The 21,148-nt window shown below is 36.9% G+C and overlaps 1 protein-coding gene across 1 annotated transcript in view; it reads left to right on the top strand.

Moving 5' to 3' along the window:
- ZDHHC17 (zinc finger DHHC-type palmitoyltransferase 17) overlaps positions 1–21,148 on the top strand; it is a 155,709-nt gene that overhangs the window by 70,312 nt on the left and 64,249 nt on the right. The window contains exons 3-4 of the mRNA XM_037845771.1: positions 1,794–1,916; positions 20,813–20,890. Of these exons, the coding sequence (XP_037701699.1) occupies positions 1,794–1,916; positions 20,813–20,890 (201 nt within the window). The remainder of the gene's footprint in view (positions 1–1,793; positions 1,917–20,812; positions 20,891–21,148) is intronic.

Here is a 21,148-nt window from a genome sequence, read left to right as displayed (position 1 = left end):
GTCACCCTGTATTGTTGAATGTTGCATATAGTTAAAAATCAAAGTACACTTGTGCCAACTGTTTTTAGCAGACAAATTACCAAAAAGATAATATGCCTAGTTCACTTAACTGGACACATAAATGCCATTTTCTGAAATGAGAAAATGCCAGTCATCCCTTATGAATTGTGGAACTTCTCCCTTCCTCTTAGGTTGGTCATCTGTACACCTCAATGTGTGTGTTATGTGTGTGTGCACACATGCAATACAGAGCCAGTGAGCACAGTGGTGTCTTTGTATTAAATACTTATAAAGTTCAATTTCTTTCTCAATTGCATAAGACATAAATACAAGTAGAAGTTCTAATATTTGTTTCTAGTACCCCATTATTTTGCATCCTCTTCCCACCATCCCTCTCTCTGGGATGTGATGTTCCTCTCCCATTTTAGAGACTACTCTGATTTGAAAATTGCAAATATAGTCAAAGCTCACGTAAATTTGTTTTTGTGTCATATTTTTCCAAGATTCAGTATTTTGGTTAGTATGAAGTTGATGGTTGTTGAGGCTTAATGATGGATTCTTGGTGATTATTTCCATAATGACAGGTTTTGTTTTTTTTTTTTTTTTTAATCTTCATTTTATTGAGATATATTCACATACCACGCAGTCATACAAAACAAATCGTACTTTCGATTGTTTACAGTACCATTACATAGTGGTACATTCATCACCCAAATCAATCCCTGACACCTTCATTAGCACACACACAAAAATAACAAGAATAATAATTAGAGTGAAAAAGAGCAATTGAAGTAAAAAAGAACACTGGGTACCTTTGTCTGTTTGTTTCCTTCCCTTATTTTTCTACTCATCCATCCATAAACTAGACAAAGTGGCGTGTGGTCCTTATGGCTTTCCCAATCCCATTGTCACCCCTCATAAGCTACATTTTTATACAACTGTCTTCGAGATTCATGGGTTCTGGGTTGTAGTTTGATAGTTTCAGGTATCCACCACCAGCTACCCCAATTCTTTAGAACCTAAAAAGGGTTGTCTAAAGTGTGCATAAGAGTGCCCACCAGAGTGACCTCTCTGCTCCTTTTGGAATCTCTCTGTCACTGAAGCTTATTTCATTTCCTTTCACATCCCCCTTTTGGTCAAGAAGATGTTCTCCGAATGACAGGTTTTTAAAGAAACCATGCTACCACACAACAATTACCAAAAGCAGAATGCTTTCCCTAAGTGCCCTTCTCTTTTCCTAGAACTCTCCCAGTAGTCTTTTCTCTCATGTCTCATGCTCAAACTAGGTCACGGGACTTTTTCTCCACCCCACTTCCTAGCCCCAAACATCTTTTTATGTTTACCTTCAGGACTATTAAAGCTATACTTGCAACTGAAGAATCTCAGCACTTACAAAAACACCCTTTCTTCTTGATATTCTTAATTGTCTTTATGCTGCTCTTTGTTGCTGATTTTTATGTAATTAAAATTTTTTCACTTAATTGTATGTATTCTTGTAATCTGCTTCCGGTGTTTTGTGTAATGAGATAAGTGGTAAAATAAGTAGAAGGCATCTGCTGATAGAATTTTTATTTCTCAGTTTCACTTCTATAAATGACACATTTTAGAACTGCAAAATGGGTTCTTGAACGCTTCTGGAATGTTGATATTTTACAGCTAACATTTTTTGATGGAAAAACCATTTTAATTTCCAGGTATCAAAATGGAGCATTATTTTCTTCCTAAAATGTTGTTTTTGCTTTAAATTTCTTGTTAAAAAGTAGCAACAATGTCATATTTTCTTTCTTTTCAAGGTATGGAATTTATGAACGCTGCCGAGAATTAGTGGAAGCAGGTTATGATGTACGACAACCCGACAAAGAAAATGTTACACTCCTACATTGGGCTGCCATCAATAACAGAATAGATTTAGTCAAGTATGTGTTTTCTGTATTTTAAAATAATTAATAATAACTATTATTATACAATTATTAGAAGTAAAGGGATTAATGAATTCTAAAATTCATGTCTTTTAAGACGTATTGTATGTATCTTTTTTCTTAAAAAAATGCTTTTAACATATGTTGAATGCTAATTATGTGCCAGGTACTATGCTAAGTGCTTCCCATGTATATTTTATTTAGTCTTAATTCTTGAAAGTACCTAGATGAAAAATAACAATTACTGCCATCTTCCTGATGCAGAAACTTCAGCATAAAGTGGTTAAATGTGCTCCCAGTGACACACAGCTAATAAAGATTGGAGTCAGGATTTGAACTTAGGCAATGTGACTTGAAATTCACATTGTGAATATAGATTCAATGGGAAAAAGTAACAAAAGGGAAGAGCAGATTAAAAAGATAATAGATAATAATAATGTGATTAAACTGTTCACACCAGCATAAGAGAGGAATACTTAGTAAGTATAAAATGATTTTTATTTCTCACAATTAATCCACTTATTTAGTATTAATAAGAGGTGGTTAGATAAGAAAGAGTTCAGATGAAAGGAAATTTTTCTTTGGACATAAGAACTTTAGGTAAAGATATGAATCGAAAATGGACTGCTTGCAGATTTGCAGTTAAATGCAACACACATGGTCTAGAGGCACATAAGATGCTAAAGCCAGGTAAGAGAATTTGCCCTTTGAGTCCTAAAGAAAGATTAAATGAGTAATAACTAAAGTATTGCACTCCACAAATCTCCTTCCAGAGAGTGTATTTCCGTTTCCTTTTTTTTCTTGTAATCACTGACCTTCCTTCTGCCTTCAGTATTTCTTTCTGCCTTCAGTATCTATTTCCTGATGTTGAATTCTGTTTGTTGTTTATTGGAAAATGTTTTTGTTTTATCTTCATTTATGAAAGAAATTTTCCTTCCAGCTATTCTAATACACTAATAACTAAAAAAGGATATCTATAAAATGCGTAAGAATAACCTCCAGAATGACCTCTCAACTCCATTTGAAATCTCTCAGCCACTGAAACTTTATTTGGTTTCATTTCTCTTCCTCCTTTTGGTCAGGAAGGCTTTCTAAATCCCATGATGCCAGGTCCAGGGTCATCCCCGGGAGTCATGTCCCACATTGCCAGGGAGACTTACACCCCTGGGGGTTATGTTCCACATGGGGGGGGGGCAGTGTTGACTTAGAGATAGGGGCCACATCTGAGCAACAAAGAGATTCTCTGGGGGTGACTCTTAGGCACAATTATAAGTAGGCTTAGCCTGTCCTTTGCAGTAACAAGCTTCATAAGGGCAAGTCCCAAGATCGAGGGCTTTTTCTGCTACAATGGCAGTCCCCAATGCTTGCAAGAATATCAGACATTCCCCGCTGGGGAAGTTTAATATTTCCAATTTTTCCCCAGTCCCTCAAGGGGACTTTGCAAATACATTTTTATTCTCTGCCCAGATTACTCTGGGATGTAGTGGGGATTCATGCTAACCTGTACAAACCAACCAGATCTCACCCCCTATTCCGGGTCCCATGTAATTATAGTGTTTGAATAAACTGACCATACAACTTAAATTGTATAGTGTGCTACAGAAAATATAGATTTCCCACCAAATAAACATCTCTTCCTTTGGACTCATGGAAGTTGAAGTTTTAAAACACAGTCCATATCATCCTTTTCCCTTTAGTGTGGTTTACCTTAGTCCTAACCAAGTCCATTTTGTTCATATCTCTAATTAAAGTCTGATCTCTTTTTCAGATTCTTTAACATTTGCTGTGTGGGGTAATGTTGACTTTCATAGCTGCTGAGCTCTGGCTCTGAGTCTCAGGTGTCACACATACCTGAAGTTCTAGAGACTGAGAAGTTTATACACAAACAGGTCACCATCTTAGAATTTAGAAATAACCATTGCAACTCATGAATAGATGTGACTGCTTTAAGAACTTAAAATCTAGGAACCTTTACCAAAGCCTTCCCCTGATCACCTATGCTCTCAGATTCAATTCTCCAAGTTTGCGCGTTATAGTTAGTCCATATTAGTGATGCATTATAATGTTTATCTTTCTGATTCTGGCTTATTTCCCTCAACATACTGTCCCCAAAGTCCATTCACCTAGTTGCATACCTCACAACTTAATTTCTTCTTGCCGCTGCTCAATATTCCATTGAATGTATACACCACTGTTGACCATTCCATTTATAGGTCAATGTACCCTTAGGTCACCTCCATCTGTTGTGAATCGTGAATGCTACCGCCATAAACACGAATGTGCAATGTCCATTTATGTCCCTGCTCTCAGTTCTTCCAAGTATATACCCAGTAATAGGGTTGCAGGACCATATGGCATCCCCATAATTAGCTTCCAGTGGAACCAGCACACTGCCCTCCAGATTGACTGCACCACTCTACTTCCCTACTAGGTACATCTCTCTGTCTACATTTTCTCCAGCACTTTTATCCCTCTGTTTATTTTTTAAACAGTTTTATTCACACACCATAAAATCCATTCTAAGTAAACAATCAGTGGTTCCTGGTATAGTCATATAGTTATGCATCACCTCCACAACCTATATGATCTCTTTTCCATTTCTTCTGCAAGAAAGAGGAACAGGAGAAAAAAATGAAGAATGAAAATACAGAAGATAGAAGAAAAAGAAAAATAAAGTAAATTACAATGAAAAAGTCAGACACCACCACCACCCCATGAAGAGTCCCATACCACTCCCTTAAATCCCCCTCTTATAGACATTTAGCTTTGGTATATTGCCTTGGTTACAATTAATGGAAGCATCTTACAATGTTACCAGTAACTGTAGACTCTAGTTTGCATTAATTGTATTTTTTTCCCTTGTACCATCCAATTTTCAATACCTTGCAATGTTGACATTCATTTGTTCTCCTTCTTTTAACAACATTCTTATATTTGTACATATATTCACCATTATTGACCCCTCTAGGTTTCACTAAGTTATACAGTCCGAGTCTTTATCTTCTCTCTGTCCTTCTAATGTCATACATGCCCCTAGCCTTCCTCTTTCAACCATACTCACACTCATCTTTGTTCAGAGTACTTACAATATTGTGCTACCATCACACAGTATTATGCTATCCATTTCTGGATCTATACAATCAATCCTGTTTACCTTATGTACTCCTTCAGCATCAAATGCCCAGTTTCTAACCTCTTTCCAGTTCCTGATAACCTGTGTTCTCAACTGTAAGTCTCAAATTTCGCTCATCAATGTTAGTTCATATTAGTGAGTCCATAGAATACCTGTCCTTTTGTTTCTGACTAATTTCACTCAACATAATGTCTACTGTCTACCATTTTGACTTTTAGAATTTATGTCATATTTTATTTTCCTTCTCTGTCTCTTTTTACTCTCACTGATAATCTTCATTTCTACTCTCTTCTCCAAACACCTCTCTTCTGTCTTTTCCTATCTGCTTGTAGCGTTCCCTTTACTGTTTCTTGTAGAGCAAATTTCTTGTTCACAAATTCTCTCATTGTCTGTCTGAGAATATTTTAAACTCTTCCTCAGTTTTGAAGGACAGTTTTGCCACATATAGAATCTTGGTTGGCAGTTTTTCTCTTCCAGTATCTGAAATATATCACGCCACTGCCTTCTCGCCTCCATGGTTTCTAGTGAGAAATATGCACAGTCTTATCAAGCTTCCTTTATATGTGATGGATCTCTTTTCTCTTGCTGCTTTCAGAATTCTCTCTTTGTCTTTGACATTTAATAACCTGATTATTAAGTGTCTTGGCGTAGATCTATTAGGAGTTAGTCTGTTTAGTCTATTAGGAGTTAGTCTGTTTGGGATCTTGGATCTGCAATTTTATGTCTTTCATAAGAGATGGGAAATTTTCAGTGATTATTTCCTCCATTATTGTTTCTGCCCCTTTTCCCTTCTCCTTCTGGGACACTCATGACACATATATTCATTTGCTTCATCTTGTCATTCAGTTCTCTAAGACCCTGCTCATATTTTCCATTCTTTTCCCTATCTGTTCTGTTTTGTGTAGGATTTCAGATGTCCTGTCTTTTAGTTCCTGAATCCTTTATTCTGCCTCTTCAAATCTGCTGTTTTATGTCTCCATTGTGTTTTTTTTTTTTTTAATCTCTTCTATTGTGCCTTTCATTCCCTTAAGTTCTGCCAGTTGTTTTTTCAAACTTTCAGGTTCTTCCTTATGTTTGTTTGCCCAGAGTCTTCTTTATGTCCTTCATCTCTTTTGCCATATCTTCCCTCAACTCATTGATTTGATTTTTGAATTGATTAGCATATTCTTCTTTCGTTAGTTGTTTCAACTCCTGTATCTCATTTGAAGTGTAAGTTTGTTCCTTTGACTGGGCCATATCTTTGTTTTTCCTAGTGTGAATCTTAATTTTTTGTTGCCTAGGCATCTGGTTTCCTTGATTACCCCAGTCACATTTTCCCTGACTAGACGGGCCCAGGTCTCAGGAAGAGGGTGTAATCAGTATCACGTTTACCTGAGGATGAGACCCAGAAGACTATCAGACTTTCCTGTGAGGCCTCTAGACTCTGTTTTTTTCCTATCCTGCCCAGCAGGTGACGCTTGTCAGCCTGTAGCTGCCCACCAGCATAAAGAGGTATATTGCCCTTAATTCTTAGTAGACCCTGTTCCCGACAGGGGCTGAGAGTGTCAGATGCCAAGCTTAAGCTGTTTCTGTTTTTTTTTTTTTCCTCCCTAGGCCTGAGTTCTCTAAGGGAGGACAGCCACTAGAACTGGGTACTGCCTTCCCCTTTTCATAGGGAAGATAAGCACTTTAGGGATTTATCTCCTACATTTGACTTCTTTCTTTGTCTCTCTAACTATCTTAACTCCACCCTTGCCTGGGTCTGTGCTAACAATTGAAAATGCCTGAGGTTTTTTCTAATGAGCTATTTAGACTGTGTCCTAGTTTGCTAATGTTGCAGAATGCAAAACACCAGAGATGGACAGGCTTTTACAAAACGGGGGTTTATTTCACTACACAGTTACAATCTTAAGGCCACAAAGCATCCAAGGTAACACCTCAGCAATCGGGTACCTTCACTGGAGGACAGCCAGTGGTGTCCGGAAAACCTCTGTTAGCTAGGAAGGCAGCTGGCGTCTGCTCCAAAGCTCCGGCCTCAAAACGGCTTTCTCCCAGGACATTCCTTTCTAGCAAGCTTGCTTCTCTTCAAAACATCACTCCCAGCTGCACTCTCTTTTCTCTCTTTGAGTCAGCTCATTTATATAGCTCCACCAATCAAGGCCCACCCTGAATGGGTGGGGCCACGCCTCCATGAGAACATCTCATCAGAATCATTGCCCACAGCTGGGTGGGGCACATTCCAAGCAAATCCAACCAGCACCAAAACTTCTGCCCCACACAAGACCACAAAGATAATGGCATTTGGGGGACACAGTACACTCAAACTGGCACAGACTGAGAGCAAAAAAATGAAAAAAAGAAAGAAATCCCTATTTCAGAGCCAGCCCCCAGCCCCCCAATTACCAGTGAAGACCCAGAGTTGGTGCCCATTCTGTGTGCCCCTTTTCTTGGCACACAGCCCTTGTTCAGTATTCTGAGCTCAGCTGACTCAAAAAACCTGTTTTTATTTTTTTATGTAGTTTGTTTGTTTTTTTCCATCAGCCTCGCCTCCTCTCTGCTGGGAGAAGCATCCAGGTTCCTTTCCTGCTTGCTCCTGGTTTATGTGTGCTTCTAGCTTGTATTCAGTAGTCCATATTTGTTCACTAAAACCACAGTTGGAGCTTGGTTGAGCTATCTTCCCTTCCTCTTAGTAGACTGCTTCTTTTTCCCACAAGAAAATGTTTCAGCTCAGCCTGCCATGCTGGTAGGGGAGGGGCACCAGCTCCTCAGTTTGGGGAGCTTTACTTAACAGTACTTATGCTGCGATATCAGCCATTCCACCCATTCCAGACTGTTGTACAATGTGTGTTCAGTCAGAAATGTCTCTCAACAGTTGTTCCAGACTATTTACTAGTTGTTCCTGGTTATATGCTAGTTGTTCCAAAGGACTAACTAAATTCTACTCCTCTCTCTACCGCCATCTTGCCCCACCTATGTCCCATTCTCTTTTTATTCTCCTTCTGGAACTCCATTTAAACATATGTTAGAGCTTTTCATGGTATATTCTGAGTGCCCTACTTTATCTTCTGTGTTTTCTATCTTTCGTCTCTTCATTCTGGAAACACCTATCTTCCAGTTCATTAATTCTCTGTGTAATCTGATGTTCATTCATGTTCCTAATTTAGTGTTTTTCAGTTCTAGAATTTTAATCATTTTTTCCAAGTTTGTATTACTTAAATTATTAGTTGCTGGAATTTCCAATCTTGTTGTATATACTTAAATATTGTAAATATGGTCAGCATAGTTGTTTTATAGTCTGTATCTGAGAATTCTGGCATCTGGAGTCTCTGGGTCTGTTTCTGTGATCTTGTCTGCTCTTGTGCCTGCTTATCTTTTAACATGTGGTAGATATTGTGTTTGAAAAATTATTTGTAGAATAATTTAAGGCCTAAGATGAGAGGATTTTCATTTGTTTCTGCCAGGCCAATCTTAATTTTTCAAGGCTTTAGATTTTCCAAATCATTCAGGTAGCTGAAGACCATGCTGGAGCCAGGTTTAATTCTGGTTCTTCCTTAGTCTTTTAAGCCCTTATTTTGCTTTTGCCACTTACCGCAGCTCTTGGCCAAATCTATGTCAGCACATTGTCTCTAGGGTAAATGATACCTGAATGCTTTTCTAACTTCTCTGGGTTTTTGCTGTCTCCTGAATCTTGGCTATGTAAATGCTTTTAATCTTCTTAGGTTTTGCTTTTTAGGAAATGTTTTTTATATTTTATTGAACTTTTTTAGTTGTCTTCAGTGGGAGCGTTGGTCCAAATTAAGTGTAGCTTTCCATGCTTTATTTTTTTAATGTTATCTTACTCAAAGTGGTACATAAAATTTTTGAAAAATCAAATAGTTCTTAAAGACTTGTAGTGAGAAATAGCAATCCCTACCCACTCACAGATCCTATACCCCAGAAGTAACTATTTGTTTCAACTCTTCTAGCTGTTTTTTCTGGTATTTCTTCTTGTACTTTATCAACTCATCTTGTTACTTTTATTTAGAAATTTATTTTCTTTACGAAAATGAATAGCAAATGCTTTTCTGCTTTTTCACTTATTTTATATACCTCTAAATATTTCCATATGAACACAAACAGAAATGCATACTTCTTTTTAAATAGCTATGTAATATGCAGTTGTTTGGAGGTACCATAATTTATTTAATGGTTTAATCTAATGATAGACATTTAGATTGATTCTGATGTTTTGCTATTACAAACAATGCTGTAATTAATATCTTGTTCTTATATCATTTGTACATGTTTAAATATAGCTGTAGAATCCTTAGGAGTGAGAGTGTTAGAAAAATATGAATTTTAAATTTTAATAAATATCACCAACTCTTATGCTGTTATTTCTTGATTTATCAAATTTTGAAATTATATTCTGACTTTTTGTGTTGGGATAACTAGATGTCTTTGACCACCTCACCACTAATACTTCTTACTCCATCCTTCATTATAGTTTTAGTTAAATCACTATTAAATGTTTAAATTGTTATGAATATGTAGATATTATACACTGAAGTGTTCTGTGATTATCTGTTCTTTCCTACTTTGATTTTTTTCCTGAAGTAACAATTGTTTCATTTTTTCCATTTGTTTATACTTTTCTGTATATTGTCACTAATTCTTCCCACACTCTTAGAAAGAAATGTAAAACACCTCTGTATGCAGACATATCAGATACCTTATCAGTTCATTTTTTGGTGGAGGACAAGGGATGAAATCATTTCTGGATTTCTCCACCTTCCTGCTCTGGGCCAGACTATTTGTTCTTTATGGCTACTCTATACTCATTGTCTTAGTCTTTCCTTTACCATCATCCTATAGTATCCCTTTGCTCTTGTGTTGGTCTCCTGTTTACTGGATCTCAGGTTTTCATCTTTAGTTTTGGTAGAGCACATTTGCTGATAGCTTTCTGAGAGAAAGTGCTTGGGTGGTAAATATTTTGCAGTTTTGCATATCTGAAAATATCTCTTCTGCTCTCACACATTGTTGATGGTTTGGCTGAGCATAGACTTCTTGATTAAAAGTAGTTTTCTCAGAATTTTGGAGCATTACTTTATTATTTTCTTCCTCAAGTGTAACAGTTGAGGTGTTTGACCCCATTCCTGTTGGTGGAAAAATCCATATTTGTATTGTTTTTCAAAATAAGAAAGTCTGCAGTGGAAAATATAGACAAAAAGTCTTGATGTTTTTTGCCTTACAGAATTTCCAAGCCACTTAAGGACTAGTGAAATAAGAGAATAAAGCCAGTAACTTGTAGAGTATACTACAAGATATATACTACATCTTTAGGTAGGTGAACTTAATTTCTTACAGTATTAGCAAATTACTTTCCTAAAACAAACATATGGTGAGTAAATACGGTTTTCAAAACACAGTTAGTATTCACAGCCTCAAGATTGTTCCTATCACGTCTGGGATTTTTACCCTAATTAAAAGCTGTAGCCTGTTGCTATTTCATGCATACTGTCAGAAAGAAATGAGACTCAAATGGATAATTCACAGCACAGCAAATAGCATGAACATCATATTGCATAGGTTCCCCTTGCCACCTGTGTCCCATGAGGGCAGCCTGATATGGTCTAGAGGGATGCTGCACATACAGTGGTTTGCCTTACAGCTGAGGAACTTTGAACTTGGGGAATTCACAGCTTTTATAGTAAGTGGTAAGCAGTCTTGCTCTTTGTCCCAGAGGGTGGCATTACTTCATCCTTCAAAGCTGTTTGATGCAAACATAACTCTGAGAAATGGCTGTGTAAAGAGTGGTCAGGGCTTTGCATTCTTGACATAGCCAGCAAGACATATGGGAGTATGAAAGACCCCTGGAGAAATGTCTTTCCTAAAAGTTATGTTCCATAGGAAATACATCAGGATGTTTTAAAGGAACTTACTACAGGCAAAATAGGTGGGTCACTAACAGAATGAAAAGATATAAAATAAGTATAATTTGGAGAGGAGTCTTTCACCAAGCCTGGAGTAAGCTTATCTTCCTAGTGTTTTCAAGTGACAGTCTTTCAAGTATTTTTCAGCTTTTACTTTGATATAATAAAATACAAGCAATTAGCGTAGGTTCTAGTCTTCAACACCTTCCTGTTACCTTAAGATTCTTCATTAGCAACTACTAATAATGCTTGTTATAGCAAAGGGACACAGGAGCCAATTTTAAGTGTTCCCAGTGTACCAAAGCTGGAATATTTGAGAAGCAAAGTAGAAAATAAGTATCAGTGAATCTATACTGATATTAATAGATTTAATAAATAAATAAGTGGGGAAGAAGAACCAATTCTCCCATACAGAGGAAATACAAATAATTTATATATATACTTCCCCTCCAAGGAGGTAGAGGTAGAGTATAATTCCCACCCCTCAAGTGTGAATTACACTGAATGACTGGCTTCCAAAGAGTACAAACAACATAGAAAGTGGGGGTGGGAGGGGGATCAAGAAGGGTAGATTTACATGGAGAAACTTGGCAAGCAGTACCTTAACAGGTGATCAAAGTTAACATCATCACTGATAGATCACTTTGATAGTGTGTATCCCTGATATGGTGTGTTGAGAATGGCTCTTCACCTCTGTGGTCTTCCTCCCCTAAACAATTAACCCCATCTAACTATGAGAAAAACATCATACAATCTTTACTTGAGGGGCATTTTACAAAATATCTGATCTGTGCTCTTCAGTATTGACAAAGTCATCAAAAACAAAGAAAGTCTAGAAACTGTTATAGCCCGCAGGAGCCTAAGGAGACATGATGACTAAATGCATTGTAGTATCCTGGATGGGGCATAGAGCAGAAAAGGGACCATTAAGGCAAAAAACTAATGAGATCTAAATAAAATATGGACTTCATATTGAACAAATACATTAAACAAATATGTACCATAGTATTGTAAGACATTAATAGGGGAAACTGGGTACAGTACAGGAACTCTCTGTACCATCTTTGCAACTTTACTGTAAATCTAAGACTATTCTAAAATAAAAAGCTTTTAAAAATATTTTTTTAAACCATATAATTCCCTCCACATATCATCTAGAATGCTCACCTCAGAGATATTATGGGTTTAGTTCCAGACTACTGCAATAAAGCAAATATTTCAGTAAACTGAGTCACATAAATTTTTGGTTTCTCAAAAAAGTTATGTTTACATTGTATGGTAGTTTATTAAGTTTGCAATAGCATTATGTCTAAAAAAATGATGTATGTATCTTAATTCAGATGTGACACAGACACACAGAGTGAGCACATGCTGTTGGGAAAATGGCACCAATAGACTTGCTCAATGCAGTGTTGCCACAAACCTTCAATTTTTAAAACATACAATATCTGCAAAGTGCAGTAAAGCAAAGCGCAATAAAATGAGGTATACCTATATTTGAAAGTGTGTGTTCAGATGTTAACAGTAAATATGGATGACATGCTTCATTCTTACTCAGTTATTACTGATTAGATAATGGTGGTAATATATGTAATCATATGATCTGACTGGGTTCAAGTTTTAGGGATGCAAAAAATGGTGGCGAAATAGGCATTTTGGCTCTTGTTTGGGGAGGAAACATGAGGCCAACCTATATTGATTTTCAACCAGGGTTTCTGATTTTGGACCAACTTCTAACCAGTTCCGTCTGAGGTCACAGTGGTTGCTAATTCCTTAGCGTTTCTAAGAGTTTTATAACATATTTTGCTTGCTTCTCTTAGATTTCCTCCTCTGGAGTCATTTGGGTTTTAGCTATTTGCTGTTCATCCTTCAGAAATTTGTTGATATCTCTGTTCATTGAGGGCCCCTTCCCATGCATTTATACTTTTGTTATTCCTTTAATGTTATTCTAATGTTTTGGGGGGAGGTAGGAGATATACATTTGTATCAAACGGTGTGGTTAGCTCTGTGTCCCTCCTGTGAGACAGGTATTTTTCAGATATTGTATGGTCTTGCTCTAGATCCTATGCCCTGCCATGGTTTTCTGTTCCCAGTTGAAGTAAATGAATGAGTGTGATAAGAAACCACATAAATGACTTTAGTATAATTTCTGGTTGATTTTTATGTGAGTAGAAAAACACATGAATTCATTCATTGTGTTTTATAATTATTTAAGGCAGATCCATGTAATCACTGTGAAATAGGAGTATTATTTTATTGAATTGCATTAATAGAATGCAATTATCTTGCCTGTTGAAACTTCTGTTCTTCAGTTCTTATTTGATTCTCTTGGAAATCACCTCATATTCACTGAAAGTTTCAGAAGTTATCTGATAGTTTATAGAACAGTAATAATGTAATATTAACAAATCTCTCACAGCTACAACTCCACTTCCTTTCAAGAACTGTTATCTGTTTATTATAAATGTCTAATGCAAATACAATTGTAATCATGTGTGTTATGTTGTGGGGAGTTTCCTTTCCTCATGCCTTAGGCCCCAGACTACACAAAGTAACTGAAAACTGAGCTTGGCAGTATGGCATGGAATTAAATGTGTGTAGGTAGGAACAGAAAGGAGAAGATAGTGTTTCTAGCTGAGTTGCAAGAGGTAATAAAGAGGCTAATTGTCCAGGGTGTTTTAAGTCATGGTAAAAATTTGAATTCCATTACAAGTGATACAACAACTGAGTAGTTACATCAAGAGTGTAGCCTCCTCTGATTTGTGTTTTAAAATGATCATTTTGGTTATGTAGAGATGGAATTATAGAGGGATAAGAGCAGCAGCAAGGAGACCAGTTAGTAGTAATGATGTTAGTCCAAGTAAGAATGCTTAGATGAAAATGGCTTGAAACAGCAGAGATGGAGAGAAAGTGAGTGGACTAGAAATATATTTTGGAGGTAGAGGCAGATGTCCTTTTTGATGGATTGAATGTTGTGGCTGGCATTGTGGAAAGAGAGGAATCAAGATTATTAGCTTGAACAACTAATAACACCTATTATTAAGGAAGAGAAGAAAAGGAAAAAATAAGGTTGGCGGAAAATGAAATAGTTGGATTTGCTAAGCTGTTGTAATAGAGACCAAAAAGCAATGGTTTGCTTAAGATAGAAATTTATGTTCTCTTATACATAATAGTCTCTAGTCTGTGCTGACAGATGGCTCAGCCCTCATGATCATTCAGTTCAGGTTTCTTCCCTGTTTTTGCTTTACCATCGCCTAGGTTATTTTCCCCTTCTGTCTGCCAAAGGGCTCAACTCGGTCTGCTTTACAACCTGTGGGGAAAGGAAATGGGCAGAAGTGGAATTCATGCAATTTCTTTTAAGTAAATGTGAAAGTTGTGTGTATTACTTCTTATATTCCATGGGTGAGAATTTAATCATTTGGCCACTTAAATGCAATAGAGTCTGGGAAATGTGCTCTAGGTAGATGGCTGTAGTCTCAACTAAAACTCAACTATTATGTTGTAGGAAGGGGGACAGGATTTTCAGGGATAACCACCACAATATATTGTGGTCAGCAGAATAATAGACCCCCCCCAAATTGTCCACATTCTAATCTCCTGTGAATATGTTATGTTACATGGCTAGGGGAATTAAGGTCACAAGTGGAATTATGTTGCTAATTAACTGTTGGGGGAGATTATCCTGTATTATCAGGGTGGGCCCAATGTGATCAATAAGGGTCCCTATAAGTAAGAGGGAGGCAGAAGAGAGTGGCGGAGTGATGATATGTGAAAAAGACTCGATTGGCCATTGCTGGTTTTGAAGATGGAAGAAGGGGCCCATGAGCCAAGGAAGGTGGGCAGCCTCTAGAAGCTGGAAAAGGGCATGAAAGTAGATTCTACCCTAGAGCCTCTAGAAAGGAATGCATTGCTGCTGAACACCTTGGTTTTAGCCCAGCAAGACCCATTTCGGACTTCCAACTTCAGGAACTGTAAGATAATAAATTTGTGTTATTTTAAGCCATTATGTGTGGTAATTGCTTATAGCAGCAATAGAAAAGTGACACACATAATAAGTTAAAGATGCTTGCTAGACAGAATGAATAAACAGGTAGATGGATATGTGAGTAAAGAATTAAGTAGAATCTTTCTAGTCTAGAGATAATTTGGGAGTCATTTAGTATTTGAAGTTACAGCACTAGGTGAGATGAGCCTACGGAGTATGAAAAAATATTTTAATATCTGTTGATACGAGACTGCTTTACTAGTCTTTAGAAGTTATCTCAGTGTATTGATTTTTCTGAATAAACTTTAGAATCACTTTGTCAAGGTAAAAAAATAATACTGAGAATTTTGGATAGATATATAGATTTATATATATATCTTTACAATATTAAGTTCTATCCTCCTGATATATGGTATGGATCCATTTTTTCAAGCCTTCTTTAAGGTCTCCCATTTATTGTTTTTTTAAATCTGGGTTTTCTGTTTATCTTTATTGGTATCTTCATACAAGGGTCTGCCCATCTCTATTTAAATTTATTGCTAAATATTTCATATTTTAGTTGTTATTGTGTTTTTCTTTGGTTTATAAGTAAACTGTGTTTTTAAAATCTGATTATTGAAGCACTGGTTATTTCTTTTGTAGCTGGTCCCCTTGATGAATCCCCTTTTTAACATTTTTTTTTTCAGTTGATTCTTTGGAATTTTCTAGGTAAATAGCTGTATCTTCTGCCGATGTTAAATTGGTGTTTTCCTTTTACCCCTACATACCCAAATGTGTGTGTGTAAATGTGTATTTCTTTTTTCTTTTATTGTATTGCATAAGAATTGTTGTAACTACGTTAAATATAGTGAGAATTGTTTCCTTTTCAGTAAAATACTCTAAAATTTCAGAATCATGAGTTTAACAAATCAACTAAATTACTTATTTAAACTTGCTTAAGCCATAGGAGTTGTTTTCAAGAATTTTCAAGTTTTTATAAAACCCTTTTTTAAAAGCCTTTTTGTGTTTCAAAATCTAGGGATCATTAGTACCTTAGTACTAGTATCTTAGTATCAAGAATATTCTTTGATAATAACAGTCTCTTAGTATTGCAGAGAGGCTTGAGTTTAAAAATAAGTCTTGTAAACTCCTCGGAAGTTTGTGGTTTGGAGCTAGGTGCTTATAGCTGCAAAGAATAACATGTTATAAAAAGTATGGTACTACTTCTCCAGATGTTTACAAAGAAAGGTAATAGAGGTTATTCTTTTTTAGCATGTAGAAAAAGTTCCTTTATCCTTGTGAACAAAAAGTTGGACCTTTAGAACAGTTTGGAAATCACTCATTGCTGTATTTCTAGCAAGGATTTGAAATATGCCAGAGGGAAGTAAAAATGACTTTCAGGAACAGATAAATTGACTACGGAGAAGGAATTGAAATTGCTGTCATTTGCTATCAAAAAAAACTGTTCTTTGGCTGAGCTATTCTCTTAGGTTCCAGCCTAACTATTCTCAAAAAACATTTTCAACTATTATATAATTTCTACCAGATACTTTAAGAAACAGTTCAGGAATAGTTCAATGTTTGTGTTCTTAATAGTTTGATATTCTGAACTATTTTGTGTGATAGAGTGGAGTTGGACTCCTTATTACATAATGCTTTAAAAGCACTGATTCAGTGCTTTTAAATGTATATATTCAAATATATATATATTTATATTAAGCAGAAAAATTCTGAATCAAGCAACTAAGTATGAGTATATTGAACGTTTATAACTGTACATTAAGGTGAATGCATTAGTGATCTAAAGCAGTAATCACTTAGACCAGCATAAGGACTTCAGTAGTATACCTGCATCAAACATTAGACAACAAATGCCTCGAAACCATTTATATCCAAGACTCACTGCATTGTACAGTCCCTGAAGAAACCACTATAATAAGCAGCTAGGTCCTATCCATTTCAGAGGATATCAAGGAGTTATAACTTTATTATATCAAGCAATGAGTTTGCTGTGTTTTTTAAAGCAACCCAGCTTTAAAGCATAGCAAATAACAAGGCATACTTTTATTTTGTACTTTACAGTTTATAAAGATCTTTCACATATATTGTTAGATTTAATTTACTGTAATCTTATGAGAAAAATAAACTTTAAAAAGCTGACCTACCCAAGGTGGGATAAATGTCTTACCTATTCTGTAACTATTCTAATTCTGAGATTCTATATGCTTCTACTACTATCCAGTCCATATCTTTGTGGTTCTCTGACTGCCTTCTTTTTTTATTATTATTACTATTTTTTTTTATTTTTATCTTTTTATTTTGAAATAAATTCAAAGTTATAAGAACAGTTGCAAAAACACTACTAACCCCATACACAGAATTCCATCATACCCTGACCCCCTCCCCCAATAGCCCAATCCACCAACTTTAACATGCTGTCACATCGCTATTTCTTTCCCTCCCTCCCTCCCTATCTATCATCCATCATCTATTGCTCTGTCTTCTGAACATATGAGAGCTAGCTGCACACATCCTTGAACATACACTATAATTCACATATACACTTCCCATTAACAAGAACATTTTTTTATGCAGTCCCATTAAGCTCAGCTAAGAAGTACAAGAGATTCAACAATGATATAAAGCTTACATTCTATATTTCCTTTTCCTTATGTCTCAACTGTGTCCCTTTGAGCCTCCTGTCCTCCATCCTCCAATCCCATTCAAGTTCATCCTTGGCATTCAATTGTCATCTATTTAGACTGTCTTTTTTTTTTTTTTTTTCAGTTGTGGAAACATATATACAGCCTAAATCTTCCCATTCCACCCCCTCCCTAGCCTTCCATTAGTGGGATTAATCACATTTAGAATGCTGTAATGCTCTTTCCCACCATCCATTACTAGAAATTTCCCTTCACCTCAAACAGCAACCCTACACTCATTTCTTAACTCCCCATTGCCCCTTCCCCCATTTCTCTTTACCCGTACTCTACTTTTCATCTCTATGGTCATATTCTCTGATAATTTCTTTGTGTTTACTGTGGGGCTTAAAATTAACCTCTTAAATCCTTAACAATCTTGTTTTTCTTTGATACCACCTTCACTTTAATAGGACATATAAACTATGTTCCTTTACTCCTCCATTCCCCCACCTTTATGTAGTTGTCTAAAATTGCATATTTTACATTGAGTTCAAAACCACTGATTTGTCATTAGAGTTTGTGTATTTTATATCATGTAGGAAGTAAATAGTAGAGTTACAGTTCAAAAATTATTGACTTCTATTTGTATTCCATTGTGGTTAGAGAATGTGCTTTGAGTGTATTCAAAATTTTTTTATTTTTTTAATTTCTTGAGGCTTGTTTTATGTCCCAGCTTATGGTCCCTTCTGGAGAAAGATCCGTGATCCCTAGAGAAAAATGAGTGTCCTGGTGATTTGGGATGTAAGGTACTATATATGTCTGTTAAAATTCTCTATATCTCTTTCTCCTTTCTTTGTTTCTCTGTTGGTAGGGCTCCCTTTAGAATCTGAAGTAGGGCAGGTCTTTTATTGGTAAAGTCTCTCAGCATTTGTTTGTCTGTGAAAAATTTAAGCTCTCCCTGAAATTTGAAGGAGAGCTTTGCTGGATAAAGTATTGTTGGTTGGAAATTTTTCTCTCTCAGAATTTTAAATATGTCATGCCACTGCCTTCTCGCCTCCATGGTGGCCGCTGAGTAGTCACAACTTAGTCTTACGTTGTTTCCTTTGTATGTGGTGAATTGCTTTTCTCTTGCTGCTTTCAGAACTTGCTCCTTCTCTTCAGTATTTGAGAGTCTGATCAGAATATGTCTCAGAGTGGGTTTATTTGAATTTATTCTATTTGGAGTTCTCTGGGCATTTATGCTTTGTGTATTTATATTGTGTAGAAGGTTGGGGAAGTTTTCCCCAACAATTTCTTTGAATACTCTTTCTAGACCTTTACCCTTCTCTTCTCCTTTTGGGCCACCAATGAGTCTTAAGTTTGGACATTTTATTTTATCTGTCATATCCCTGAGATCCATTTTGATTTTTTCGATTTTTTTCTCCATTCTTTCTTTTGTTCTTTCATTTTCTGTTCTGTGGACTTCTAGGACACTGAGATGTTGTTCAGCTTCCTGTAATCTTGTATTGTGAATATCCAGAGTCTTTTTAATTTGGCCAACAGTTTATTTCCATAAGATCTTCTGTTTTTTTATTTACTCTTGCAATGTCTTCTTTATGCTCTTCTGGGGTCTTCTTTATGTCACTTATATCCTGGGCCATGGTCTTCTTGATGTCCTTTAAATCCTTTGCCGTGTTTTCATTCCTCGATTGTAGTTCTTTGATTAATTGAGCCAGGTACTGTGTCTCTTCCGAAATCTTGATTTGTGTGTTTGGAGTTGGATTCTCCATATCGTCTGGTTTTATCATATGCATTAAGATTTTCTGTTGTTTTTGGCCTCTTGGCATTTGCTTTGCTTGATAGGGTTTTTTCAAGTTGTAAAAAAAAGATACTGATGTAATTTTTCAGAAACACAGTTTGGTGGCGTACACTTTCTCTAACTAACTAGCAGATGACGTCTGTGAGTCACTTATACCCCTCAAGTCAGTTCTCCACCTTGTCCCCGTGGTGTGTGGGGAAACGATTCTTGTGGGGTTCAGTTGGATAACTCAGTTGGGTGTGTTGCTGGAGCCGTCTGCCCGGAAAGTGGGGCATATGTGCAGGTGGCCAGGGAGGAAGAGCAGTTTTAATATTCAAATCCCCCAGGTTCCTGGAGATTCAAGGCCGCCACAATAGTCTAAGCCTTCATTTCATTTTAGCCCCAGACCCTCTCTCTTGCTGTCCCACGAACCACTGGACTTGGTGTAGTGTCCCTGGGTTCTCCGAGCATTTCCCCCTACCCAGCCACAATCCTCCAGGACCTCTGCCGAGGGAATGCCTTGCTACGTCACCAGTGCACGCCGTCCCTCAAGGGAAGCCCCAGGCCGCCAGGCCGTGCAGGGACACTCCCAGCCTGATGCAAAGATGGCCGAACAGGGCGTCTCTACACCCCCCTCCTCAAACAGTTCCTCCTTCCCAGCTCCGGGAAAACTGGTGGGGCTCTGGGCTGTGGGCACGGCCCCGGGCAGGAGTTTATCCAGCCCTCCGGGAAGCCAGCTACTAGCCACGGGGTTTCTTTCTGTTTCCGGCTCTCCCCTCCGTTTCCCCGGCCCCGAGGGTATCTGCAGTGGGCTATCTTCCAGGCCAGACACTGAGAGGCCGGCCCAGCCCTCTCTTGCTGTGTTTTACTGCGTGGTTCCCACAATCGCAACTGTAGCCGCTCCTGGGTTTTTCCCCCCTTTTTTTTTTTTAAAAAAAAGCCAGTTGGTCTCTTAGCGCCAAGCCCTGGCTTCCCCAGACTGCCTCATGGCTGCGGGTCTTCCAGCTGGCTTACTCACTCGTTTCAGAATGCAGACTCCCGGTTTCACCAAGTATACAGCTGCTGTGGAACTAGCACACCTTGTCCAGCTGGCGCATCACTGTAACCAGTATTCTGGGTCGCTTTCTGGTTTTTATCTAGTGTTTTTCACAGAGGTGTTTTTTTTTTGCCCTGTCTCACCTAGCCACCATCTTAGTTTCTATCACAGTGTTTTTAATCTGCTTTCTTTTTATATACTTGTTATATGGCATTGTTCTTATTTTTAACTTTTAAAAAATTATTTTCATTTTACTAATAGCGCAAATGAAAGTGATGTGCTTGACATAAAATTATACTATTTTTTTATGTTATCAAAAAGATTGTTTATCTTCAGAGGCACAAACTAGCATGTACTGTAACCTGGAAACCAGTTTTTCTTTATTTTTCACATAATTTCTCAAAATTGAAAATGAAAGGTGTCTAAATTATTTAAAATTTTGTCTTATAGATACTATATTTCGAAAGGTGCTATTGTGGATCAACTTGGAGGAGACCTAAATTCAACTCCATTGCACTGGGCCACAAGGTTTAAATTTGCTTCTGGATACTTTTTTCCCTTAGGTTCCTTTATTAGTCTACAACTAAGTAACTTTAAAGAAAAATGATATGCTAAAATGAATTAGAGAACTTATGACAGTAGTTAATATCCTTATTGTGCTAATATATTGCTCTCCATTGCTACTTGTATTGGAAGCAAAGTTTGTTTTCCAAAGTATCCCTAGGGAATTTCCAAGTATATATTGATCCCAGTTAATTGTAAGATTGGGTTAAACTTTAAATTTGT

This window comes from Choloepus didactylus, chromosome 8, assembly GCF_015220235.1.
Source record: "Choloepus didactylus isolate mChoDid1 chromosome 8, mChoDid1.pri, whole genome shotgun sequence".
Lineage (NCBI taxonomy): Eukaryota > Metazoa > Chordata > Mammalia > Pilosa > Megalonychidae > Choloepus > Choloepus didactylus.
The sequence above is the reverse complement of the archived record's forward strand: the minus strand, read 5'-3'. Positions and strand labels throughout refer to the sequence as shown.